The 25067-nt window shown below is 52.1% G+C and overlaps 10 protein-coding genes and 2 non-coding genes across 12 annotated transcripts; 8 read left to right on the top strand and 4 right to left on the bottom strand.

The window, feature by feature from the left end:
- Nucleotides 1-1476: 1476 nt before the first annotated feature.
- BDP55DRAFT_727390 (heterokaryon incompatibility protein-domain-containing protein) lies at nucleotides 1477-3763 on the top strand (the record flags this gene model as incomplete). The annotated part of the gene is made up of 2 exons (XM_060579304.1): nucleotides 1477-3466; nucleotides 3516-3763. The coding sequence occupies 2 exons, from the start codon at nucleotides 1477-1479 to the stop codon at nucleotides 3761-3763; spliced, it is 2238 nt and encodes a 745-aa protein (XP_060431146.1).
- A 2137-nt stretch (nucleotides 3764-5900) lies between these two features.
- On the top strand, nucleotides 5901-5991 carry BDP55DRAFT_t132. The gene has a single exon. It is a non-coding gene; the product is annotated as a tRNA-Tyr (tRNA).
- A 1874-nt stretch (nucleotides 5992-7865) lies between these two features.
- Nucleotides 7866-9935, top strand: BDP55DRAFT_607958 (amidase signature domain-containing protein; the record flags this gene model as incomplete). Its single annotated transcript, XM_060571129.1, has 7 exons — nucleotides 7866-8165; nucleotides 8241-8363; nucleotides 8429-8550; nucleotides 8617-8647; nucleotides 8713-9579; nucleotides 9658-9745; nucleotides 9814-9935. 7 exons carry the CDS (start codon nucleotides 7866-7868, stop codon nucleotides 9933-9935), a joined length of 1653 nt encoding a protein of 550 aa, XP_060431145.1.
- A 452-nt stretch (nucleotides 9936-10387) lies between these two features.
- Nucleotides 10388-12159, top strand: BDP55DRAFT_703261 (uncharacterized protein). Its single transcript, XM_060577956.1, has 3 exons — nucleotides 10388-10753; nucleotides 10833-11104; nucleotides 11229-12159. The coding sequence occupies exons 1-3, from the start codon at nucleotides 10465-10467 to the stop codon at nucleotides 12045-12047; spliced, it is 1380 nt and encodes a 459-aa protein (XP_060431144.1). The 5' UTR covers nucleotides 10388-10464; the 3' UTR covers nucleotides 12048-12159.
- A 143-nt stretch (nucleotides 12160-12302) lies between these two features.
- On the bottom strand, nucleotides 12303-14611 carry BDP55DRAFT_740705 (fungal trichothecene efflux pump; the record flags this gene model as incomplete). Its single annotated transcript, XM_060580426.1, has 7 exons — nucleotides 14185-14611; nucleotides 14053-14134; nucleotides 13668-14000; nucleotides 13448-13615; nucleotides 13149-13390; nucleotides 13003-13089; nucleotides 12303-12953 (listed from the first exon to the last, which is right to left on the bottom strand). Exons 1-7 carry the CDS (start codon nucleotides 14359-14361, stop codon nucleotides 12303-12305), a joined length of 1740 nt encoding a protein of 579 aa, XP_060431143.1. The 5' UTR covers nucleotides 14362-14611.
- Nucleotides 14607-15109, top strand: BDP55DRAFT_714282 (uncharacterized protein; the record flags this gene model as incomplete). The annotated part of the gene is made up of 1 exon (XM_060578265.1): nucleotides 14607-15109. One exon carries the CDS (start codon nucleotides 14607-14609, stop codon nucleotides 14967-14969), a length of 363 nt encoding a protein of 120 aa, XP_060431142.1. The 3' UTR covers nucleotides 14970-15109.
- A 15-nt stretch (nucleotides 15110-15124) lies between these two features.
- On the bottom strand, nucleotides 15125-16595 carry BDP55DRAFT_660066 (enoyl-CoA hydratase/isomerase). The gene has a single exon (XM_060574593.1). It carries the CDS (start codon nucleotides 16176-16178, stop codon nucleotides 15342-15344), a length of 837 nt encoding a protein of 278 aa, XP_060431141.1. The 5' UTR covers nucleotides 16179-16595; the 3' UTR covers nucleotides 15125-15341.
- A 177-nt stretch (nucleotides 16596-16772) lies between these two features.
- On the top strand, nucleotides 16773-18078 carry BDP55DRAFT_767337 (carnitinyl-CoA dehydratase). Its single transcript, XM_060580985.1, has 2 exons — nucleotides 16773-17435; nucleotides 17513-18078. Exons 1-2 carry the CDS (start codon nucleotides 17048-17050, stop codon nucleotides 17974-17976), a joined length of 852 nt encoding a protein of 283 aa, XP_060431140.1. The 5' UTR covers nucleotides 16773-17047; the 3' UTR covers nucleotides 17977-18078.
- On the top strand, nucleotides 18070-18150 carry BDP55DRAFT_t133. Its single transcript has one exon. It is a non-coding gene; the product is annotated as a tRNA-Gly (tRNA).
- Nucleotides 18151-18177: 27 nt separating this feature from the next.
- Nucleotides 18178-19902, bottom strand: BDP55DRAFT_660063 (HotDog domain-containing protein). Its single transcript, XM_060574592.1, has 4 exons — nucleotides 19681-19902; nucleotides 19295-19586; nucleotides 18738-19239; nucleotides 18178-18664 (listed from the first exon to the last, which is right to left on the bottom strand). The coding sequence occupies exons 1-4, from the start codon at nucleotides 19807-19809 to the stop codon at nucleotides 18619-18621; spliced, it is 969 nt and encodes a 322-aa protein (XP_060431139.1). The 5' UTR covers nucleotides 19810-19902; the 3' UTR covers nucleotides 18178-18618.
- Nucleotides 19903-20204: 302 nt separating this feature from the next.
- Nucleotides 20205-22064, bottom strand: BDP55DRAFT_549464 (uncharacterized protein; the record flags this gene model as incomplete). Its single annotated transcript, XM_060568931.1, has 1 exon — nucleotides 20205-22064. One exon carries the CDS (start codon nucleotides 22062-22064, stop codon nucleotides 20205-20207), a length of 1860 nt encoding a protein of 619 aa, XP_060431138.1.
- A 777-nt stretch (nucleotides 22065-22841) lies between these two features.
- Nucleotides 22842-24533, top strand: BDP55DRAFT_549514 (AMP-binding enzyme; the record flags this gene model as incomplete). The annotated part of the gene is made up of 1 exon (XM_060568936.1): nucleotides 22842-24533. One exon carries the CDS (start codon nucleotides 22842-22844, stop codon nucleotides 24531-24533), a length of 1692 nt encoding a protein of 563 aa, XP_060431137.1.
- Nucleotides 24534-25067: the final 534 nt, after the last annotated feature.

Here is a 25067-nt window from a genome sequence, read left to right as displayed (position 1 = left end):
CAAACAGAACAGAGGAGTCTCCTGTTTCGTCCCATCTCACCATCGATCATCCGGTTAGAATTACCGGATGGCAGACAGGTTTGCACGTTTCCTGCACGCGCGTACGCTCGAAAAGACTTTGATTCCAGTGTCCAATGAGGGATCAGTGACGGATCGAGCTACCAGCATCACAGCGATACCCTTGATCGAGGCCGTGCTGGCGAGGCACCTCGTGGGCAAACAGCCAATGAACCTGATGCAAATGTCAGCTGAACCGTTGACTCGTCATCTAGACCCTTCAATGTGCCCTGTTCCAAGTTCCTTGTGCACAGCCGAATTGGCCTTTTCCATCTTGTCTGATAGTTGACGATGGCCGATCAGTCGGTATGCACGGTTGGTGGGTGAGCAACACAACATTCCATTCAATGGCAAATGAGGTGCTCCCGAAACGTCAGCTCTCCACGGAAGTTGGGCAACTGCCGATTGGCTTCCTCGAAATTGAGATACAAGCATATTCGGAAGGGAAGCGGGAGGCTTTCGACGGGGTATGGACCATGGACGAACCCGGCCTCGCCCACATGCAGTGCACCGACAGGCTGCTTAGACTTTTCCCACGGAAGGGATCTGGAACGCGCAATCATGATCCCTAATCCAGTGACTGCGTTACAGAAACCCCCCTTTTTCCCGTTTTTCTTTACAATCCTACGGTCTAGCTCTACAGCCCGGTCTACTATGTACATTCCGTACTAACGAATGCGAATATTCGTAGCAGTACCCAGTTCATCACCTGCAGGCGTGCCAGGTAGTGGACTAGTTTATCGGTGGATGCGATACAGTGATGAGAGAGGACGGATAACTCATCTTACGCCTTAAAATTTCTCTCGGAGAACCCAGTGGGGGAAGCAGAAGACCCCAACACAAAGAGTCAGGTCTGGACGGATTTGGTGGACGCTAAGCCTTCGAGGGCTGGACACATTGCTTGGCAACTTGGCAAAAAGATCATCCCGTATCTCCGTCCTAGAGCATCTGTCTTTGCTACGACACTATGTGAATGTCCATTGGGACGGAATACAGATCGGGAGTGTCCCGGCGAATGATGACTGATCCAAGCAACTGGAAAGGTCTTCGTGACGTACTGCGGTGCCTGACCAAGTGTTGGTTGGCATAGCCCCCGAAAACACCGAACGTTGGCGCATTGTCCAGAGTCAAAACTTTAGAGTAACAAGGTGCAAAATACAGGGATTCGACGGGAAGTGGGAACACAAACAGACTACGTACCCGGACCCTAAGCCACACCATCATACGCTCCGTAGCCTCCTCTCCGTCGATCGTTGCTGACGGCGGACGCTCAAGGGCCCAACGTTGACGCGTCGCGCTATCGGAGCCCTCTCCCTCCCCATTCCATGCATCCCACTCGGCCGAACAACAACGGACTGGAACTTGTCAATGACCGTCAGGCAGACTCTGAGAAACAGCATTTGTAATACAGTAATCGCCATGGCGGAGCCGCGAGTAGATGTGGACGATCAGGACCAACCATTATCTTCGATACAGTCGGCTGGTGGGCAGTCCCTTGTCCGTCAGCTCCTGGAGATCCAGACCGCTACTATCGAGCAATCGAAATCACTTCATTTCCTCCAGAACCTCGACTGTCTGTATCTTGATAAAAGCCGAAAGCGCCCCCCACAAACCCGCGATTCAGTATCTGAAGATGGTCATCCGAGGTGGCTCCGCAAACGAGGCCTGAATGCCTTCGACGAGCCGAACTATGTGGCCGTATCGTGGACATGGGGAATTTCCGAATCTTACGAAAGTTCTACCGCCGGCAAGCATGAAGTCGAAGAGCTTGACGGCGACTCCAAAGTTTCCGATGTCCGGAACCGGGTCTTCAACCGCATACGGCGATACACAGAAGCCCATGAGAATCTGCGATACGTATGGATAGATAGGCACTGTATCTGCCAAGAGCCGGGACCGGAGAAGACTCAAGGGATGCAGGCTATGGATCTGGTCTACGACTTGAGTGACCACCCCATTGCTTTGCTAGCACGGCCGATCGAATCGTGCGAAGAGCTTGGCCTTCTCGCAGACATTCTCAATGGTAGCTTTGTGACAACACAGGCTTCTGGGGATTTCCGCTCGAGGACCACGACAAATGGTCCTCTCGAACGGCTTCGTCGAGCCGTGACTCTTCTTGATGCAATTACTTCCGATCTTTGGTGGACAAGAGCGTGGACTTTTCAAGAGAACTATCGCTGCGATGGAAAGATGACTCTGCTCATCTCTCATTCAATAAACAATGCAATGGTGAAGACGAAGAGGCGGAACAAACACGTATTCGAAAAATCCGGTATCAAAATGGCTGGCGAGTTATTGATCTCATCTCGAAAGTTCCAGACAGAATCCACAAAGCTGTGCCAAGCCTGTATCATTGCAGAGAGGAATTCCGGAGTTCTCGATATGTCCGGCGTTGCCGAACGAATTCTTGAGAGAGCTTCCAATTACGAGTTCCTATTACGGGAGACCATGCCCGACGGACAATATTCGGCCCGCTGGTCACAATCGCCGAGGATCATACGAGATATCGAGTCACGCGGCATCAAATTCTGCCACGACAGATTGGCCATAGTCGCAAATTGCTGCCAATACTCCATCAGGCTAGATGACGCCATCTTGCGGCAAGGATCACATAGTATGAGTCTTTCCATGCTCGCCCTCTACCTATTGAATGGAGAGATTATAAAGAACGCTCTCGAAGAGAAGGAGGAGGTTTCTTTAGCGAGGTGTCGGAGTCAAACAGTTGCCGCCTTCATCACAGAACAGTCCTTTGATGGCTTCTGCCCACCTCTACTGCGGCGCCCTCTTGTCTTCAACAATGAATGCCGGTTCATTGATGTTCGGCTAACACATGAGGGCTTGCAGACTTATGGGCATCTGTGGCGTCTAGGTCTTATTATAATGCCGGAAGATTATGCAATGTTTTCTCCAGAATACAGAAGACAACATAATGGGAGGAGCCGACGGGGGCACACCATAGAGCGTCTTACGCAGCTACGAGATGCCATCCGCCATATTGGCAATTATCCTCTCGTGCGTAAGCTTAAGCAATTCATTGACAAGTGTATACGACTGATGGAAGAGGAATCTTTCTCCGGAAAGTACATGTGGACAATGGCCAGGATAATTGTGGCGGCAATGGATGCGCAGAAGCCACTGGCACTTGGCGGCCTTCTTGATGACCAGCCGTATAGCTACTGTGGTATTTTCGTACTAGAAGACATGGAAGAGGAAGAGGAAGAGGAAGAAGAAGAAGAAGAAGAACAAAGAGATGATGCAGATGATGGTGTCGTGGTGTTTGATGACCCATACGAGGATTCAGACGCAAGTTCCGCCACCGGTTGCTGCGATGTTGATTCCGATTCCGTCAGCGAGAGCGACTTTGGGGAGTATTCCGAAGGTGACACGGAGAAGGAAGACGACGATCCAGGTAAGACCAAATACAACTCTGGTGGAATCCGATAGTTGACTCGACTCAGTCTACGTGTTCACTTCTTCCAAGCCGATGAAGGAGTCTTCGGAATCACTGTACCCAAACGACATCGATAAGCACGTATCGATTCAGGTTCGTGGACGCAACTTGGAGTCAGTAGACTTTTACGACGAGCTCGGGCCTGAACTACTTATCGGGCGTTGGGTGAACGGGCTTTGTTTCTTCCGGGGGCACTCCCGTCGATCGGTAGTGTTTCCATGGCATCCTGCGTTGAGAGAAGACTTCTGGGCATGAACGCTGAATTCAACCCAATCATAAGCCATTCTGCAACTAATAAAGACCAGCGACAGCTTCGTCAATTGAGTTCTGAATTCCTTGGCTATAACTCAGGACCCTTCATCTTGATTTCATGTATATTTCAGACGGGTTTGATGAAGTTGAGGGGATGGAACGGAGAGATGGACCATGGCGTCCAGCTTGGAAGAGCCGGTTTTAACGATGGTGTTTGCAAAGTTATGAACAAGCTATCTGATGCGACCATGAATACGAGTACATAGCCTCACATCGTTACTCCTCGTGAGTTGGCTCCGTTTGGCGAAGTCTTTGATATTGAACTGTGTATCGCCACAAGCTCAATTTCCAAGCTCCAAGATACAGTGAGCTAGGGCGAGCAGGTCACGCTGCCGTTGTTCTCAATACAGCGCCAGTTGTTCGGGCATCGCTGAAGAATTACCCAATTGCCAGAGGCGTCACAGACCGCGGGAAAGACATTCGATCTACACCAAGAGATCAGTTCATATACACGTCAGGGGATAGGGCAAAGAGACAGACCTGCATTGGTAGCGGCCTGGGGTACATTGCTGGGCCGCAGCAAGTGCTGCGACGAATGCGACAAGAGATAACATAGGGAAGCGCATTTTGACTGAATGTATATTAGTCATGGTGTTTAAAGGATTGACTCGCTGCTTCTGCTTCACTATTTACCTTTGTGATGATAAGTTGATAGCTTGGTTATTGAAGACAGGAGATGAGGTGCGAGTTCAAGGTCGTGTGGTTTTCACTGAGCATCAACTCAAGATCAAGGAACGAGTTACAGTCTTATAATCCATTCCAGAGGTGAGCTGAAGTTGAATTTTCTCATGATTGGAACGACTGCGGTTACTTAATCCAAATGCGCCATGACACCCGTCTTCTCCTTCCCAGGCAGCATCATACCAGTTGCCGTGCCTTTACCATGATCCTCGTCCAACAATTTGCCGCCAAAGATAATTATGTTATGTACCTTGTGTGATGTAAAAATGACTAGGATATAGGTACGAGATGCTCAATTGCACCATCGTTTCCAGAGTGCTTCGAGCCGTAAGCCTTATCACACCGCTCGAATGCGAGTCATCAAGTATGCTGAGGTCACCGATAACTGTAAGTAGGTCACCGATGTGTATAAGAAGGTCCCCGAAGACCTGCCAATTTCAGGTATAAGAGAAAGGTTGGGTTCCACAAGGCGGGTAGCGTTAATGTAGTTGAACGCCTAGTCCTTGGCTAACTCTAGGCAGCAGCTTCGTACCGCCCAACTCAGCATAGTGATACGGTAAGCAGATCCTTCGATCGGAAACGACCACAGGAATTCGTTTGAACGAGATTAAATTGCTTGGGGTTTTCGAGAGTGAGAGGTTTTGGGACACATCGCGATAGGAGACGTCTTTCACTAGGTACGGTTGGGTCCCTTGTGTTGCATTGCCAAAGTTTGTGCTGCCAGCAACTTCAGCTATCGCCGCTATGCATGTCAGCTGATCACGAAAGTTGAAAAGGTCATTAAAGCTGAAGGGCTTCCATAGTATCTCATCTGAGTATTGTGACTGAGACAATGATCAATGATCATTGATAATGTTGCTGCCGGATCCCTGAAGGATGCAGATAAGGTCGAACCTACATCAACATGTGGAAGATCCAATTCTCCGCTTTCAACTCCAAACCTGCTGATTCTGCAAAGGTGCACGTTGTCAAACTTCATAAACAAATAGTAAGCGTGCTTTGATTGTAAAAGTCGTGAAATAATGTAACTTTAGTGTTCGAAGAGATATGAACTTCTAAAGTTGTGCCGTGACAAATCGAGACTTAATACCTTGATCTAAGCATGTTAAACGCTACAGATCTTCATCGACTAAGCGGCACTGGGTAGAATGACGCGGTTGTAAAAGAAACGTCTCGAAGACGACCTGAAAGTGCTCCGGCGGGTACATGTAACTTCACAAAGCGGGAACCGCCGCGCTGTCTTAGACCACTCAAGGTCGGAATAACTTGGATTCTAGTTCGAGAATGGGATATTGCCCGCATATCAAGCTATCGCGACTGCCGTAGAAGCAGAAGTAGCTGTTCGTTCTGTTTGCAAGTATCGAGGTATAAGTAGACAGCAGCGCCTATCCATTGTAACCTCCTCTTGGTGTAGTTGGTTCATCACGTTCGACTGTAATGGTATATCCACATCCATCGAAAGGTCTCTAGTTCGATTCTGGAAGAGGAGACAGACAACTGTTCTTTTTGTTTGATTTCTTAAATCAGGTATCTGATCATAATGGTTCTCAAATTCAAAAAATTGACCGTGATTCAAGTGCTCTAATTTGGAGCTTCTCTTTCCCATCATTCTCGTACGACAATTCAGTGTGATGAGAGTGGGTGGAACTATGTGGGCGCTCCTCCTCTGACTTGACTCCATTTTCAGCATCGCGGTGGGACCTAGAGACACTGCCGCCAGCTACTTCGAACTCAGGACTTGTTGCACATCATTCCGGTGCATCGTAGAGTCAAAGCAACATAAAATAAACAGCTGTGAGCAAACCGCAGATTTAAAGATGGCGCCTGGACGGTAGCTGGAGTCGATTTATGTCACGAGCCTCATGTTCGTTGGATAACGCGGCTTGGTCATGAATTTGCGTTGTTGCTGCCAGGCCACACAGGTCAACATCCAGCATGTGGTGGTTTTTTTTTTCCCCAGCTTTACTGGCGCAAAAGATCAGCTTTCAAGGGAAATCACACAATATGGGACGAGTTCCAGCTGATCTAATTCGTCGCCAAGGCGTGGCGGCTACAATTACCCAATGCGGGTAACAATCCCCATGAGTATGCAGAATAGCAGATTGTGAAATTGTGCGAGAACTATTATGAAGAAGTATTGATTCCTCTCTCTCCGTCTTGTGTTTGCCCTGCTTAGATAATCGCGGTCAATCACGGTGTGCCGGAATTGCGCGGCCCCGCCTGTCTCCGGTGGGTTAATCGGAGGAAACCCGCTTGCCCAAGTTGTAACCAAACTTTACCTGCATGTTATACCTGTAGAGTTCAGATGTTAATACAGCCTATTCAGTCCGATTATTTTCCTCAGTCTCTGATGGGTCAAATGCTGCCCCGCGACACGCGACGGTGTATATGACAACTGTCTGACGTGATTACCACATGCAGACTTTACTCCGTCCATGTCGCAAAAATCCATGTCGAAGGCCAATTACGACTGGGTTACGCCATTAAGCACAGTACCAAAGAATAACCATCCCACAATCACATTACATTGCACCACGCGAGTCCTTGCCTCGTTGATTTTCGTAGCACTTGGTGACAGCTCCTTACTATCCCAATACAGACGATAAGAATTTCTCAGACTTTGGTGATTTTAGTAGGGGATCCTGAAAGGTGTAACTGCATGTAGATTTTAGACCTCGAGTTGTAGTAGCCTGTTGGTGTCATGCACTATCGCTAGACCATAGAAGTATCACGCGCGATCCCACTCCACCACGACTACTCTGGACTGGAGATACTGTGCGTTGATAGATTCAAGTGTTCGTTGTCGGGTTTCTGCCCGAGCCTGTATCTATGTTGAGTTGTTGACTGGTTCTTTGTGACTTCTTCGACCAAGACGGACTCCGACGGACACACGTTCGGAACACAGCTCGGAACACCTCGAGGCATCACAACACTGAACACTCAACGGGCGATGTCGGGACTTTCCTTAGCCTTGGCAAATGGTGAAATCTGGACATCGTGAGGCTGTCGAGTATCTGCATTCCGAGAGGTGCAGAGATCTTGGTGTTAGCCACCGGAATGGATTTGTGGAGGGCTAATCACTAAGCGGCAATGCTATCCCAATTGGGCTATGAAGTGCGCCGCCAGCGCTTTCAGATGATGTGCAGAAGAGGGAGTCGAAGGAACAGTCACAGTCAGGGGAGAAGAACTTCCGTAGAACACTGACCTTGGTTCTTCACTCTGTCATGTATATATCGACTGCTCCAATTCCCTCGTGATCATGGCAAGGAGGTGCGCCCTATCATCCAAGCTCGAGCCTAATTTGTTTGCAAATCATCAGCGACTTTTCCGTTGATTCTCGATTACCTCCCTTTGGTAATCAAACATGGCAGACTGGGAACAGATCGCTCGCAAGCACCGAAAAGAGCAGAAGGAGAAGATTCCGTCAGCATGGCTCTTGGACAATGACAAGCTAAGCCAGCTTCGCGGTGTCGGCACGGCAGAAGAGGGCCGCCTCATCGATCTCCAAGCAGCCAAGAACTCGGGCATCCTCGACAGCAAAGAAATCGATATAACTGAGAATTACACGGCTCGCGAGCTGGTGCGATACCTTCGGCTAGGAGTGCTCAGCGCCGAGAAAGTGGCAAATGCGTACTGCAAGCGGGCAGCCGTTGCTCAGCAGCTGGTAAGTCCTTTGACTTTGCTTGTTATTAACCATCCACGGAACAGAAGCAACGGGCTGATGTTCTCTTTTCGTCAGACTTCCTGCCTCACCGAGATATTTTTCGAAGACGGAATCGAAAGAGCTCGATGGCTCGACCGGCAGTTACGAGAAACTGGCAAAGTCGTTGGACCCCTCCATGGCTTGCCAATCAGTCTCAAGGTTGGTTCACAACAAAGGGGCTCTGGAACTGAATTCACCTGACAACAACGACTTGATTCAAACAGGATAGCTTCCACGTAAATGGGCACTCTGCGACAGTGGGCTATGTCGAGTTCCTCAAGCAAGCCCCTCCCAAAGGCAACGCGGCTCTTGTCAAGCTGCTTCTTGACGCTGGAGCGGTTCTCTAGTAAGTTGAGTATCTGGCAGATACATTGCTTAGATGGGAAGACCTAATGACAGGATCTTTTGCTAGTTGCAAGACCAATATTCCACAAACAATGATGGTAGCGATCTACCCTACACAGACATAGCATCGCTTTAACAACATTCGCTAACGCGATCTGTTCAGACTTGCGATTCCGAGAACAACATCTTCGGCCGAACACTCAACCCGCACAATACAAAGTTGACAGCTGGAGGCTCTAGTGGAGGCGAGGGAGCGCTCGTAGCGTTCCGTGGATCACCTTTGGGCATCGGTAGCGATCTGGCCGGTTCCGTGCGCATCCCAGCTTTCTGCTGCGGCTTGTACGGCTTCAAGCCAACCGTGGATCGTGTACCTTTCTCAGGGCAGTCTCTCTCCCCGTGGCCAATCAACTGGATGTCGGCTGTCATGCCCGCTCTCGGTCCGTTGGCCACCTCAGCTGACGACTTGTCGCTTTTCATGGAGGTTGTGACTAAGCTCAACCCGTGGAAGTACGACGGCACCGCGATCAATCTCTCCTGGAGAAGCCTTGACGAGCCTCGATCAAAACCATTGACGATCGGCATCTTGCCCGAAGATCCCGAATACACCCTACATCCTCCTGTACGCCGGAATCTGGCTGAGGCGGCGTCCGTTCTCGAGAAAGCTGGACACAAAGTTGTACATCTTGCACCGGAAGCCAAGCGCAGCGCGGCTCTTGGTGCGAGAATCTCGTATCAATACTTCAGCATCTCTGCACCAGCTGTTGCCGACTTTGGAGAGCCATTTGTTGCCTCTGTTGCCAAAGGAATGCACCCATTCTCTACCGGAGACTTCCCTGTGGATCCAAAGCTGGATATCCCGAGCCAGTTTACAGGACTGAACATGGCTCGCGCAGCTTATGCCCAATCATGGAGCCAGACCTGGCAACAGCACGATCTAGACATTGTATTGGCTCCTGGTGCATCATGCACAGCCGTCCCACACGACACCTTTGGCCTCCCCGTGTATACAGTCATGTGGAGTTTGATTGACGTGAGTGTTGATTGCTCCGCTCGATGCTTAGAAATCTTCGGGAGCATCCTAATAGGTCGCTAATGTAATTTCAAACAGTACCCTGCAGCAGTCATTCCCTTTGGCACTGCATCCGCGACGCGAGACTCTGAGCCACAAAAGGCCATCGCGGAGTTTGTGCCTGATTGTAAGATCCGTCCCCGGCCTTCAGAAATAAGAAACTTGCGCTGATGTTTCTAACCTTGAACTTTGAAGACATCCCCGAAGCTACTGATGGCGCACCTTGTGCAGTCCAGGTTATTGCGCCAAGGTTCCGCGATGAGGAGTGCTTGGAAGCTGTCGGCATCATTGACAAGATCCTCAACGCTGGACATTAATAAGAGCATCGCCCAACTACTTAGCCGGCAACTCGTGTGGATAACACGTACACCTTGCTAACCCAAACTCCGCTCACAAGGTCAAAACAATGCTAAAGCTACTGCATTGAATAAAGAATCCCCCGGCAACTATCATCGGAACCTACCGAAGAGGGCACTTGTGATCCGCCATTGCCGTCATTGTCAGCCTTCGTTAAGGTATGCGGAAATCTACTACGCACCGGTTACCGTGCGTGGGGTCGGCAGTGCTACACTCTAGTGGCCACCTATACTCGCTAACCATTGCGGTCTAACTTTGATGTTCCTAGCCCTGAATCATGCTGGGGAATCCGTAGTCTGTGCTCCGTTTGGCCGGTCCCAATTTTCCCTGAATCGTAGCCACAGAGGCTAAGTAAGGCTCCATGCCGGCATCTTTGTCTAATCTACTTTTCCGTGTCTGCATGTGTATGTGTATTTTGGGGAAAACATCCATTTCCAACGGCTATGAAGCCCATTTTGAACCGTCGTTCTCAAGATTTGAAAGAACAAGATGCAACGCGCTCGCGGCGGTTGTATGAGCTGCCGGCGGCGGAAACGGAAGTGTGACCGCCGCCGCCCGTTCTGCGAAGCCTGCACCCAACGAGGGATCCAATGCCCCGGATACTCGACGCCCCTGCGCTGGGTAGACGGTGCTACGAACCATCCTGCTGTTGGCGAAGGTAGTAGTAGCACTGGCACTCCTACCGAACTTGACAGTATCTCAAGCCAGGTCGCCCTCCCAAGTCGTCCCAGTCCCCACGTCCAGACAACGCATGTTACGGATGATCTCTTCCATAAGTGTATGTCACAACTGCGTTGGTGCTGACTCGATAGGATATCCCGTATATCAAGGTCGCTAACAGGGAATGACGCTCACAGTCCTCCGCACAGGCCTCATGGGCCTTTACAGTACATCGGTGTGCTCGTGGGTCCAGCCCTTCTTTGTTGAGATGTCTGCTAAGAGTAAATCTCTTGTGCTACTATCTTCTGCTATTCAAGCCTATCTCGATGAAGGCAGCTCAGACATGTCTGTCTCCTCCATGGAGTACATCGACACTGCTCTGAAGGAGTTTCGGCGCGAAATCGTGGTCCACTACGATGTCCTGCCAGCTGCCACAGCCTGCTCTGGCGTACTACTCTGTGTTCTCCAAGTAAGTCGGTCCGGCGATAACCAACTAAGTCCGGCGGACCCTAGGATCCATCATCTGGTGCCTATTGAATCACGATATTCAGATATGGAATAGATCTTGTAGCTAATCAAAGGGATATCAACAGTTCCTTCAAGCTCAGCCATGTACCCCGGTCATTGGCTTACTCGCCGAGTCCTTTCATTTGAATACTTCTATGGCATATCTTAAACCCAATCCCGAGCACGACCTCTCAGTCCGACACGCCTTGGAGTTCATCGGCCTCATGGACATGCCCTGCCTCGTTCTGGGGAGACAATGCCCCTCCATGGGTATTTGGCGACGTTTTCGAAAAGTTCAAGACTCCTGGAAGGGCGGAAGAGTTGGGGGTCTGGAGGTCGTCACCGGTGTACCACAGTCGCTTCTCGACATCTTCTCCGATACACCTTTCGAGACAGCTGAAGTTTCCATCAGTCGTTTTTGGGGGTGGCCAGGTGAAATGGGTGAATATGTTCAGTGCTTGCTGTGGGATTGCTGGAGGTTTGCCGGACTGCTTCACATCCGCAGACGCGAGCAACGCAGGAACGCCGCGCGAAAAGATGCCCAATTCGTCGGCGACGATCAGCAGGACGTATCACCGAGTTCAGAAATCGTCTTGTATCGTCTGGTATCAGGACTTCACCTCTTTGATGTGGCGTGCCAGTTGTCTGAGAACCAGCATCTTTTGTGCCGAAATGGCATTGTATTCCCTCTGATAACGGCATGTCTCGAGACTAGGCTCCTCAAGCGACATTCTGACTGGAAGCAAACCGTGGATGAGGTACGCGCTGCTGCCGAGAAGAGATATCTCTTCCAACTAGCTAGAGCTACTTGGGAGGTTCTTGACGAGGCTTGGAAAGATGGGACAATGGAATTTGATGTAGATGCAGCAATTGCACGGAAAGGCCAGGAAGTGTCATTATTGTAAGTTATGAGGGATTTTTGAGCGATTTGAAGCGTAGTCGATGCAATAAATCTCACTTTAGTCGTCAACTACCCAAGGTACGAGGGGTTTTGGTGGCAGTCTATCACATTCCACCTGATGCGAAGGAAACTGAGGTGATCAGCGCTTTGGGCCAAATCGTGCGATGAACGTTTTCACAACCTGTCTACAAATGTGACGATCTTTACACAGATGAGTGAACCACTTCTCCCCAGCCATCCAGATTCTTCATCCACTCTCCTAGGTTTTCTTTCCATCACCCATCCTCCTCTCCACCTTGTTCGTCAGATGCTTCTGGGCATCCTTGGAGAACAGGCACCCGACAATAGCAATGGCTCCGAAGCCCAGACTCGCCAGGTAAACCGTCTCAAACGCCTTTGAGTACGCATCCGGCAGCACCTTTGCCACCGCAGCCTTGACAGCACTGGTTAAGCCAGGGAAAGCGGCCAGCTTGCCGGCCTGGACTGCTTTGGCAAGTGCCGGAAGCTGGCTTGAAGGCAAGCCCGCAGCAACAGCTGGGCCGCGGATAGCTGCCGGAATCTCCGTTGCCAGGCGATTGGACAGGATCGTCGTGTAGACAGCGACGGCAATAGAGCCTCCAGCCGAGCGGATGGACGCCAACAGACCCGAGGCGAGGCCGATATCTGAGGGTTTGCAGAATAGGGGCGCCAGGGCGAGGGACGCCAGCTCGATGAAGCCCACGAAGAAGGGGCCTAGGATCGTGAGGGCGATTCCGGTGTTCAGCGTTTCGGGGGTAAGAGATGCGAGCGCTCCGACGAAGCCGACCATGCAAAAGGTCGAGAAAATGATCCAGTAGCGAACGTTGCCTCCCCATTTTACTATACCTCCAGCGCAAACTTGACCGAGTGCCGTCGCGCTCGCCACGGTAGACTAGCACATGTAAGTCACTGACGAGGATGCAAATTAGGGCTCTGCTCACCGAAAGCCAACCACCGTAGGTGATGTCGGTCGTGTACAGGGCCTGGACCTGTTGCGGCCACAGGAGAACGGCGGAATAGTAAAACATCTGTGGTCGTACCTTATTAGTAGATTCTCTCAAGGGCAAAATCTCGAACATGGACTCACTGTAGCAACTGTTGCGCAGCAGACAAGTGCCATGAAGCCTCGGTTGGCGAAGAACTTGACAGGAATAGCAGGATACTTCAAGTCTGCAAAGGCTTCCCAGCAGAAGAGTGCCACCAGCAAAACAACGCCGAGAACCAAGCTCGCAATGGTAGCTGCCGAGTCCCAAGGGAACATGACGCCTCCCCACGATACACCCATGAGGAGGAGAGTGAGGCCAGAAGTCCAGAGGAAGATTCCAAGGTCTATGTAGTACGTCAGTATAGAAGAGTATCGGAGGTTCAGCAAATGAGTAAGCTTACAGTCAAGCTCCTTGAGCAACTCGCGCTTGGTCTTGCGGTCGTGGAGAAGCTCAAAGGTGGGTGGGTGATAGAAGAGGTACAACAGGACAATTGCGAGACCCACGGCGATGATGTTGATGTAGAAGCACCACCTCCAGCTCAGATTGGGGTTCTCGACGAACTTTCGGGCTGAAACTCAGTTAGTACCCATAATATTATGGGTGATTCGCCATCGACTTACCAACAAAAGGACCAAACGCGGAGATAGGGGCGTTGGTCAAGAAGATGAGGGACAAGACGATAGGGCGGTACTTGTTGGGAACCAGTTCGCCGACAGCGACGTTGAAGCTCAGCTGAACCGTCTCACCCAGGCCGTAGATGGCGGCACCAACGATGAGAGTCTCGACATTGTGTGCAACAGCACAGACAATGATACCAACAATGGCGACGACGTTGCCTCCGATGAAGAACCAGCGTCTGCCGAAAAGATCCGACAAGCGGCCCAGGATCGTATAGGTGAACGACAGCGAGAGGGTTCTGGCAATGTTGACCCAAGAGATATACGGACTCGGACCTATCTAGGATAAGCATATGGCATCTTTCATGGCTTAGCCAGATAGACTCACCGATATCAGCGTTGATGAATGTCAGCACGTTGGTTGGCAGGATCAGGAAGATGTATGCCGACATTGCTGAAAGACAAAACCCCTAGGATGATATCAGTGAAGATTCAAATTTCAGCCAAGATCTTGACAAACCGCCATAGCCCCGAGGAACTGAGGTGAGTAGTAGTAACCGGGAGGGAGGTCATCACCGAGCGCCTCGGAACGGATCGAAGAAGCATCGTCTCGGTCGGTATCGCGGTCGAATTCACGGTACTTCTCCAGCGAAGCCCCATCGAACTCGCGATAGGATTCGTTCTTGGAAATATCCATGATGGATGATCGGTATATCGATATGCGGGAACCAGCTCGCAGTATGTCGGTATTCGAATAGAAAGTCGTCACACAGGTTTCGATGGTCGGGATCTTGCGCGCTCGAGGCCGTGCTCAAGTCTTATACAACCTTTCGCGTCCAACCTGCCATCTATAAACGTCGATGGAGGACTGTATATGTGCGGCGTAGTGTCGAAAAGGGTGGTTGACGGGTCAAGGTCAAGCAGTGAGATGAACCCCAAGACATGCAATGCAGCCTTGGTCTGACCTGCTTGCTGTCTGTCTGCCTGTCTGTCTCTTTGCCCGCCCGCCCCTCCCTCTTTCATACGCAACGCGGCTTCACCGTCCAACGGCATACGCACACCAAGGTATCCCCCGGAAGACTCGAACCTCTCCGAAACTCTTTCACGGAGTCTGGTTGTGCAGCCGGGGCCATTCCCTGCGCCGGCCTGCGGGGAAGACCACCACACGACCTGAGCACACCGACTTTGGGATTTCCGCATCTGGCTGCGACGGTAGTTCGAATCATTAGCTCGCTGCTGACTCAAAATGTTGAATCGGGATGGGACGTCGAGTTGGTGAAGAGGACTGCGCCTTTTGGGCATTGATAGTTGAAACCCGTTTTGGGGCCGGACCGATGGTACACAGTCTGATGTGATGGGCAATATTGGTGATGGCTGCCCTCACTTCCTATCACCTGGTCTATCTGCAACGCTGACAAAAACGTGCAGCTGCCAGCGCAACCAACCCAAGTCCCTGGCAGGTTATTCTACATATCGACTATTTACAAAGAAGGACGAACCTAGCTAGTTGATCTCAACCGGTTTCGGACGACGGGTTTGATTAGTCTAGACGGTGGTCGAGCAAAAGCTTTGGGGAAGAGGGCCACACAGATCTAGTTCGTCCGGGTTTCCCATCAGACGGGATCTTCTTTTTCCTTTCGAACGGCATGTTTGGAATTAGTGTAGACCCCATCCTTCTCACAGCTTGCTACCTTTCCAACGGGGATCTCGTTTCTCAGAGAATGCTTTGAGGCCTTCGAGCATGTTCTCGCCCCTTTGCAGCTCCGCAAACTCCTTCTCCAGCGTCCACTCGACTGCCCGCTCTACGGATGCCGTCTCCCAGCCCTGCCTCAAACCAGCTCGCGTGCATATAATGGCATCCGGGGAGTTGGCTGCAATCATCTTAGCATAACGCACCGCCTCCTCGACGACCTTTTCCTTGGGCACCACCTTGTTCACGATGCCCCATTGCTCCATCTCTTGCGCTGAGACATTGCGCCCTGTAAGCGCAAATTCGCTTGCTCTCTGAAGTCCGATGGTCCGTATGAGTCGCGGCAAAGCTCCGCCTATGGCCGCGATGCCTCTCTTGACCTCGGGAAGCCCAAAGTAAGCGTCCTCAGCAGCGACGACGAGGTCGCAGTTGACGATGAACTCGCACCCGCCACCCATGGCGAGACCGTTGACGGCCGCAATGACTGGTTTCTTGCCCAATCTCCTACTCAACGGCTTGAAAGCAGGCGCATTGCCCATGCGCTGGCTTGGATCGGCGTCTGCGGCCATGCTGTTGTTCCACTCCTTGAGATCTGCTCCGGCCGAAAAGGCCCTTCCCGTGCCTGTGATGATTGCGACGCTGAGATTGGGTTCTTGGTCATACCATTTCCAGATTGAGTCCATCTCCCACTGGGCCGCTGTGGACATGGCGTTGAGGTCTTTTGGCCTGTCCATGCGCACAAGCAATACGCGGGGAGCTGGGTATGAGAGCTTGAGAAAGGCTGGCGTCGCCGGTGGTGGTGATTCTGTCTTGAAGTCCGTCATGTCGAAGTTTTGGTGTCCTAGTCTAGCTTGGTTCCGAGCTAATTGATGAAGTCTTGCTGATAGCGCGAGGAGCGGCGATCACGTTCTTCACTCGGTGATATTATCACGATGTCAAGTGCTTGTGGCGAAGCCCGTTTGCAAAATTCCGTCCGCTGTTAAGCCTCGCCGGCTCAAACAAAGGCCTAGAGCACAAGACAATCCTGGCATCTAATTCTCGAAGGAAACACCCCAGATCCAAGATTTACTTACCCCCACTCGGCTGTCTTCCGCGGCGCGTCCATCGGTAGAAGGTAAGAAGCCTTGAGTTTGCATGGCACACATCCCCGATGCTTTGGCCGTCCTCGACGGCCATTGCGCCAGGTTTCGCAGGGGCTTTGACTCGCTCTGCAATCGTGCTCAGCGGGAAACACGTTTCTGTGCGTCTTTGTAGCGGGTGAAAGAGGGACAACGAAAACGTGGGACACCCCGCGGTGGTGAGCCCCAGGGATGTTCCCGCTTGACGTGCCGAGGCGGCATGCCTGTGAGACTCGCTAGGGAGCATCCGTCAACGGATCGTTGGGGGGTTGCGTGGGTGTGCTCGTCCTCGTCTACGGGCACTGAAGCATGCGTGGCAGGTCACCGTGCACTGGCCGCGAAGTTGGGTGTCACAATGTGGCTCGACATGTCCACGACATGTTGTGATAGTCTGCTGGTCAACTTGGCGAGAACGATGATGCAGATCTGATTCGACTCATTAAGACACCAGAGCCATCGAAGCCTCACAAGTGCAACGAGAGGAGGCTACGAGACCACTGCAGGTTGCGCAACGTCCCACGACAGCGACACTAGGTAACCCCAAGTAAGACTTACAGCCAAGCGATACACGAAAAATGGCTACGCCGAGGACGAAGAAGCCAGTCCCTTCCTGGATAGAGAACCCCTACCCGCATGTCGAACACAGTCTAATATCCTTCCCTCGAAAACACATCCTTCTTGTCACAATCGACCGGCCGGAGCATATGAACTGTCTCCCCGTGGAGGCGACAATAGAGCTCGGCGCATTGTGGAAATGGTATGATGCCGAACCGGAGCTGCGATGCGCCGTGTTTACGGGGGCCGGAACCAAGGCCTTTTGCGCCGGGATGGATCTGAAGCAGAGATTGGATATAATCAAGACAAATGATGTCGCCTTCGACTACCCGCTGGGTCAGTTTGCGGGCATGAGCAATCGAACCGGCAGGAAACCAATCATTGTCGCGTGCAACGGCCATGCTCACGGTATGCTCACTATTGGAACCCGAAGAGATCGCCGTGGATGCATGTGTTAAGACAGAGCTAATGTGTGTGGCATGCAGGCGGCGGTTTCGAAGCCATACTCAACGCAGATGTCATTTTCGCTTCGCCAAACGCAACATTTCGTCTGCCCGAAGTCCTCCGTGGCGTCTCTGCCCTCGCAGGAGCATTGCCTCGTTGCATGATGCTCTTCGGCAACCACCGAACGATGGACCTGGTCCTCACAGGCCGGACAATGTCTGTAGAGGAGGCGCACAATTGGGGATTGGTCAAAGATATCGTCCCTCAAGAGAAGCTGCTTGAGAGAGCACTCGACTATGCCAGTCAGATCGCGACACTAAGTCCGGACAGCGTTATTATCTCGCGATTGGCGGCGCGAGAAGCATGGGAGACGGGGGTCAGCAGAGCGACTATGCGCGGACAGGAGTTGTGGGCAGAAGCGATGCTCCGGAGTAAGAACGCGACTGAAGGACTGGCAGCATATCGCGAGAAGAGGGATCCCAAGTGGTTTCCTTCGCATTTGTAGGCTCGCAACTCGATGATCCACGTCAAATTTCTCGCGAGCTCGCGAGCTTGGTACAAGAAAATCTGAGAGGCTTGGTTCAACGTCCAATAAACAGCGTCGATGGTTTAGTGGTAAAATTCTCCGTTGCCATCCAGCAGCGTCGGGGAGCCGGGGGTTCGATTCCCCCTCGACGCAACTTTTGGATTTTGGGCCCTCATGAACACTTGACTTCATTTTTGATGCTATCTCGAAATACCTGCATGGATGTGTGTCCTAGTGCACAGCATAGGTTATGTTCCGTGCTCTTGAGCAGAAGGTTTTACCCATGAGCTCTGGCTGGCATTGCCTGGCACGCCGACGGGATGCTTCTTACGAACAATCCACATCCGCACGGGCAAGCCTCACTCAACCTGTTGGCCAGTGTCATCGTTTCCTTCACTCCAAACTCTGCCGACTCAAGGAGAACAACTCTTTCTGCTTCTTCTGACTCAAAAGATCATAAGACAGCCGGTATTACAGCAGCACAGATGGACCTATATTCGCGACTGAGTCCAAGTTTGGATGAATATGATACACGGCGCAAAATCTGCCTCAAAAACAGAAATCCCCTCTGAATGCTGCCGGCTGTATCCCTGGAAAACTTCCGCGTGCACAGCATAAAGATCACATCTTTGGTTTCGCTTGCAAAATCTTGGCGTAGCCATTGGATCTTGATGATCGTCAGCATCCCGTCTCACCAGATCCGACGTGGGTGCTGAGTATGTCACCAGGAGCAGACTTACAGAGCAACTCGCCCATCGTCCTTGACAATCGTCTCAAAGACAACATCGTCCACTCCATCTAGGCTTTTGACAACCCACATGCGCGTCTCGAGAGTATCTCCGGGATAAACGACGCTCTTGAACCTAGCCCCGTAAGCTCTAAAACGACTTGGGTCGCTGCCGCCCAACTTCTGTAGCAGGCCATGTGCCGCCATGTTCCAGGTGCCTAAGCCTTGGAGGATAGACCCCTTGAACCCAGCGCGCTGTCCAAACGCCTCGTCTGCGTGGAGCGGGTTGTAGTCACCGCAGAGGCGGTACAGCAGAGCCGCCTCCGGGGTGGTCTTGATGGTGTGCACGGCATCTGGGGCGCGGTCCGGTGCCTTGATGACCGGCTTTGTTGGGCCCCGGGGGCCGTTGTAGCCGCCTTGTCCTATGCCGAATGCGGTGGATGTCATTTTGGTGTAAGCTGTGCTGGTCTTCTTGTCGACCAGCAGCTGTTCTGCTTCAAGGATCATTGCGCCGCCTGCAAAAAGTCAACTAACCCAGGCTTCATGTTCTCCAGCGTAATGCCTACATACCTTTGTCATAAACTCCTATGACTTTGCTTCGAATCTCCAGATCAAGCCCATCCGAAGACACGGGAATTGGTCCAAGTATCTCGATGCCTCGCTCCCCGTCCACAGAGCGTTGGGCGTCAAATGGCGGACAACCCGGGACATGGCCGGTCACGGTGCGGGCAATAAAGTCAAAGACGTCCTGGTCCGTCTGCTTAAAGGCGAGGTTGATTGGAAACGTGGGGAACGCGGCAAAGTTTGGGTGCAGTTCGTAGAGGAAATGTAGCTCTTCTTTCTGACAGCCGATGGCATTGGCCTAAGACGTCTTTTAGTTGGCGCTCTCCTTGATCCAGGGAAAGTACAGGCATTCAAGAGCATTAGGTACTAGAAGACGTGGCCATGATGCTTACAAAGAGGAGAACATCACGACGGTTGTAGGCGCACTTGATGGGGTAATGCTCATAGCCAGCTGCTTTGCGGAAGTCAACATTGTCGTAACGACCAGACGCGTTCTTGATTGGTCTATCGCTCGAAGCCATCGTGTTTGGTCTCGTTAATGATAGGCTGAAGTTAGAGCTGTATCTAGTACGGTAGGAAACGATGCGGTTGCTGATAGAGAGGTTGACGACAACAGATTTGAGGTCAGCAACTGGATGAAATGTCAGGGGACACAGACCGCTAAGTAAGATGACCGACTACGCTTTCGCACTGCCGAAATAGCGCATTCAGGCGCTTGAACCTTGGCCGAGGTACTCCGCAGTGCCCCCAATGCCCTCGGTCAATCGTGGAGAAAGGTCACTCCACGAAAGAGACATGACCTTCGCATACGACATAGGTGCTTTGATCAAAGCTATTGTCCATTTCCATTTCCTCTTATTCTTGATTTTGTTTCTAAGAGGATGTTTCCTCGGCTATACATACATATGGTCAGACTTCATAATCTTGAGAATCGGGCACGGCTTTCAAACCCACGCGGCCGGCGGTCATCTTCAACCTTGACTAAGTCAACTGGCAGACTAACAACTCTGGCACGTAGAAACTCCCCTAGGCTTTTCGCGAACCCATCAAGTACGCTGCTGCTGCTAACGCCCTCCTGTAAGATCCCCTTGATGACAAAATGGACAGCCCAGAGCCCTGGGAACTCGCATCTTTCCACCACATAACGAGCTTGCCAGTCGTCTCCCAGCAGCTCAATAAGTCTCTTTCTTGTCATGAAAGCCTGCAACCAGGGCCACGCTAAAGCATTGCGTACCCAGAAGCCCACGTTCGCGTTGCCTCCCTTGTCACCGCTACGCGCGAAGACGAGGTCTCCAAGTGGCCTCTTCACTGTCCTAGATAACGGGACCTTCGACAACGGCACTATGGCATCATAATCGGGCTGGCGAGGGATTGTGCCACCATCTTGACGCGCCTCGACGGCATGTTGCTGCTCACCACCAACAAAGCTCACAGCAAGGGGAATCCGGGACTGCAAAATTAGTGCTGGGAAATACCTGACGTACGGCCTCGGCTCCATGGTCCTCCAGTCCATGCCCAGATGAAGACCGCAATAGCCTTGCAAGCCGTTGTAGAAGATTGCTCTCTTGAAGTGCTCAAACGCTGTCTTTGTCCGAGACTGTGCAAACATACGGAACTGCGTCGTGCATGACTTCTGTGATCGTGGATCTGCCAACGATGAACCATACTTCTCGATGCTGAAGGTTGTGAAATCTGACTGGTTGATCTGGCCCAACACCTGGCTCTTGAGCACTTCGAACTTGAAGTCGGTGTCCAGGCCAGTCGCATACGCTGAGATCTCGGCCTGGTACCCTCCCATAAAGCAGATCGACAGCTTGGCCGTGGACGGTGGCGGCAACCCCTTGACGCCTGATAGTTGAACACGGTTTTTACCCAACTGCGTAAAGGATGCACTCTCAATGTCGGCTATGACATCCGGATTGAGATAGTAGACGCCTTGTATCTCATAAAGCAGTTGCGCCTTGCAAGTGTCCACAGACATCAGCCCATTCGAACCCTCCGGCTTCGTGATGACAACACCGCCGTCGGCTCCGATCTCCGCAATCGGGAACCCGGCGTGATGGAGATCCGGCACCTCGCGCTGACCGCAGTAGTTCCCTCCCGTCACATACGGCCCGCACTCAATCAAGTGCCCGGCCATAAGACTCGCAGCAAGCGAATCGTGCTCCGTCGTCTTCCACCTATGCCACCACGCCGCAAGCCCCATCACGGGACTCGCATCGGTACATCTCCCGCAGACGACGATATCGGCGCCGAGTTCCAGCGCACGCACGATGCCCGCCATGCCCGTGTAGGCGTTGGCAGCGAGGAGATCGCTACCCTGCGAATGCGGATCAAACTTGACGCCGGGCTGGTCGAGATGCATGACTCGCCCGAACGCGCCGTGTCTTACAGCGTCGGTCACATTGTCGCCGCTCACCCAGGCGACCTTGACGTCACGGATGCCAAGGCTCTCAAAGTACGCCTGCGTCTTCTCGGCGAGGCCCCGAGGATTCAGAGCTCCGCCGTCGTGGACGATTTTGATGCGTTTCTCGGCGACGAGGCGCGCTGCGTCGCCGTTGTGCCATGCGAGTTGCTCGAGGAAGTTTGGCTCGTATCCTAACTCTGGTTGGGTCTGGAGCTCGATAGCCTTCCAGGCGATGTTGAACTCTGCGAGGTAGTCGGCTGTGATGGCGTCTACATTGCCGTGCTTAGCCAGGCGGTAAATCTGGTCAATGCCGTCGTTGATGGCGCCGGAGCAATTGCCGATGCGTATAAGTCGTCGAGGCGGATCCATATGGCAGAATGAATGTTATTCGAGGTAAGTTTACCTTGATCAAATAGCCCGTGGATATATCATTCGATTACTAGAAACGTTGTTTCGACGTTGAGGCCATCGTATGACCCTCTCGCCCTCCAAAACCCCGAACCGTGCCGACGCCGCCGCTCGAGCTGCCGCCTCGACGTTTTGACCTCTGACCTACAGCCTACCACAAGGATCACCGCAGGAAGTCTGTTTGTCAGAGTTGCGCTTGCGGGTGCTCCCCGAGTGCGACCAAGACTTCGATGATTCAGGAGTTTCATGCAGAGGTACTCGCTTCTCCGCACATCATTGTCTCGGTCTTCCCCCTCCTCTACGTGTGGAGGGTCACTCATCGCTGCCTGTCTTGAGGCGACAGTTCAAGGACCCATCTGCCTTTCAGCAGCCTACTTGTTCCCTGTTCATCCTTCACGCTTTCCTTTTGCCTCATTCTCCGAAGCAGGAAATAATCGGATAAGGTCCGCGGATGCCGCCCTCCATCCCGCGCGGTAACTCTAGTCCAGTCCTACAGGAAAGGTAGAAGCAAGCGCGGCTTAAACGGCACGAGCGGCTCAAACAAATTGAGGCTCTTTCTCGCCGTCGGACTATTTCGAACCGACTGTTCCTGACACTGACAAAAAATACGACTCTGCGGTTGTCTCTTTTGTCCTGGGATCTTGTGGCTATTCATGACATTGTCGAGAGCTCGTTCATCCGACAGTTTGTTTGAAACCAAAACTCAAAAGGGGGAATGCACCGACCATCATCACGACAATGAGGATATACACACCTCGACCTATCGATATTCCTCGCGTACTGAATCTCACCGAGTTGCTTCATACAAATGCGGGTTCGATCCCAGAGTCACATGTCATCGCCGCTGATAGTCTAACGAACCGGAGCATTACTCTCGGCGAGTTACGGGATCGAGCCGGCAGGATTGCAAAAGGGCTTGCGGAAAAGCTGGACCCGCCGGATCAAGCACGATGGGTCATTGTGGTACCAAATTGTGTCGAGTTTCTTGAAATCTTTCATGCCATCCTATGGACAGGCGGTGTCGTCTGTCCCATCAACCATGCTCTTAGGGCATCCGAGATTGGCCATGGAATCGCGGTCTCGAGACCTCACTTCATCGTGGCATATGGATCGGTAGTAGAGACCATCCAAGCGGCTGTGGATGTGGCAGCGAGAGAGCTTCGTCAGGAAGGGGTACCATGGAAACCACCGCCAATACTATCAATAGTGACACGAAACAAGCAAGCAAATCACATTCCGGACGATTTCATGGCCTCAAGTCAACTCTCCATACCGCACTGGCCAGACACATCAAAGCGACTAGCCTCAATACACCTCTCATCAGGAACAACAGGGAAACCAAAAGGCGTCGAATTAACGCACTACAATTTCGTCGCCAACGTCATGCAACTCGTAGCCCTTGACCAAAAACGCCAAATGTTCAACTCGGCCTGCAGAATCGTCGCATTCACGCCCTGGGCACACATCGCCATGACGACGGCGCCTCTCTTTCTCGGTCCGTATACTGGCATGTTCCATCACGCGATGCCGCAGTACAGCATCGAAGAGTTTGGCAAGCTTGTGGGCTCTACGCAGGCTACCATGTTCCAGGGGGTTCCGAGCATGGTGCTGGGCCTGGCCAACTCGGATGTCACAGACCGTTACGACTTCTCCAAGGCGCAGGTCATCAACATTGGCGGCGCGCTGCTCAAGCCAGCGCAGCTCTCGAGACTACTCAGCCGGGCACCGTGGAGACTTATTCAGGCGTACGGGATGACGGAGGCGGCTGGGTATGTGGCCTATCAGGGGTTCGAGGAAGTCGTGCCTGACGGGTGTACTGGGAGGCTTCTGCCTGGTATCGAAGCCGCGCTCAAGAAGGAGGGAACGACGGAAGACGCACCTCTAGGTGGCCCTGGAGAATTATGGCTTCGGGGCCCGAATATCACACGTGGGTACGCGTTCAACCCGAGCGCGAACAAGGAGGCGTTCCCTGTCGAGGGTTGGTATAACACCGGAGACGTGTGCCGCATAGATGAGCAGGGACGGCTGTCGATTGTCGGGCGAACAAAGGAGCTTATCAAGTACAAGGGCTTCCAGGTGAGCCCGACGGAACTCGAGCAGATCTTGAACTCCCACCCCCTTGTGAGGGAGTCTGGCGTCGGAGCTTTATGGGACGAGAGCCAATTGACAGAGGTCCCTACCGCATGGGTCGTACTTAAGGAGGACGACAAACACGAGATCAAGGGGCGCGGGGTTATCGAAGCTTTGACAAAGATTCGGAAGGCTGTAGATGAGCAAGTTAGTGGGTACAAGAAGCTTAGAGGCGGTGTTTGGGCTGTCGACAAGCTTCCGAGGAACGCAACGGGGAAGATTCTGAGGAGGGATCTGGTGCGGATGACCTACGGGTTGTGTTCTTTGGAGGGTGGTAAGAAGTTTGTTGCAAAGCTCTGAAGATGGACTTGATTTGGGCAATGTTCAGAATTCAGCGTGCCTGTTTCTGAAGGACTGATATCACTCACGATACCCAAAGAGTGGCCGTGTCTTTGTTCTTAGTAGCTTGGTCTCTATAGAGTCGTATACTTAGTAGCAGATATTGTAAGAAGTAGTTAGCTTGTACTTAGTCAGGATCGCAACATGATACTATCCCATTACTAGCGGAATGTATTTGTCCATGATGAATGCCTACCCAAGTCTTGCCTTATGGTGTGGCCCAGTGAAGCAAGACGAGCATTAGACACCAAGTTCGAGATCGATATTGGGCGTATCATATCAACCTTGCTATCAGTCGCTCGCCCTGTAATATGCCCCGGGATTGACGATCATATCCGATTGTGACCAGCACTTGCTGCGTTTGGATCACGATCCGAAGGACTCATGGTCACTTGTACTTGACTGAAGAGCCCCCTAAAACAACCGAACTCGTGTTAGCCGAGGCGAATAAGCAAAGGTTGCGGGTGAGGGTAGTTCCATTTGGGCTCCTGGAGT

The sequence above is a fragment of the Colletotrichum godetiae genome (genome assembly GCF_030913485.1).
Source record: "Colletotrichum godetiae strain CBS 193.32 chromosome Unknown BDP55scaffold_15, whole genome shotgun sequence".
Taxonomy (NCBI): domain Eukaryota; kingdom Fungi; phylum Ascomycota; class Sordariomycetes; order Glomerellales; family Glomerellaceae; genus Colletotrichum; species Colletotrichum godetiae.
Note: the sequence above shows the minus strand (reverse complement) of the source record. Positions and strands in the feature narration are given on the sequence as shown.

Coding starts and splice junctions, on each gene's coding strand:
- BDP55DRAFT_703261 (XM_060577956.1), top strand. CDS start 10,465: ATGCAACGCGCTCGCGGCGGTTGTATGAGCTGCCGGCGGCGGAAACGG. Junction 10,754..10,832: donor GGATGATCTCTTCCATAAGT/GTATGTCACAAC, acceptor TGACGCTCACAG/TCCTCCGCACAGGCCTCATG. Junction 11,105..11,228: donor TACTACTCTGTGTTCTCCAA/GTAAGTCGGTCC, acceptor GGATATCAACAG/TTCCTTCAAGCTCAGCCATG.
- BDP55DRAFT_660066 (XM_060574593.1), bottom strand. CDS start 16,178: ATGACGGACTTCAAGACAGAATCACCACCACCGGCGACGCCAGCCTTT.
- BDP55DRAFT_767337 (XM_060580985.1), top strand. CDS start 17,048: ATGGCTACGCCGAGGACGAAGAAGCCAGTCCCTTCCTGGATAGAGAAC. Junction 17,436..17,512: donor GTGCAACGGCCATGCTCACG/GTATGCTCACTA, acceptor TGTGGCATGCAG/GCGGCGGTTTCGAAGCCATA.
- BDP55DRAFT_660063 (XM_060574592.1), bottom strand. CDS start 19,809: ATGGCTTCGAGCGATAGACCAATCAAGAACGCGTCTGGTCGTTACGAC. Junction 19,240..19,294: donor CATAGGAGTTTATGACAAAG/GTATGTAGGCAT, acceptor GACTTTTTGCAG/GCGGCGCAATGATCCTTGAA. Junction 18,665..18,737: donor GACGATGGGCGAGTTGCTCT/GTAAGTCTGCTC, acceptor ACGATCATCAAG/ATCCAATGGCTACGCCAAGA.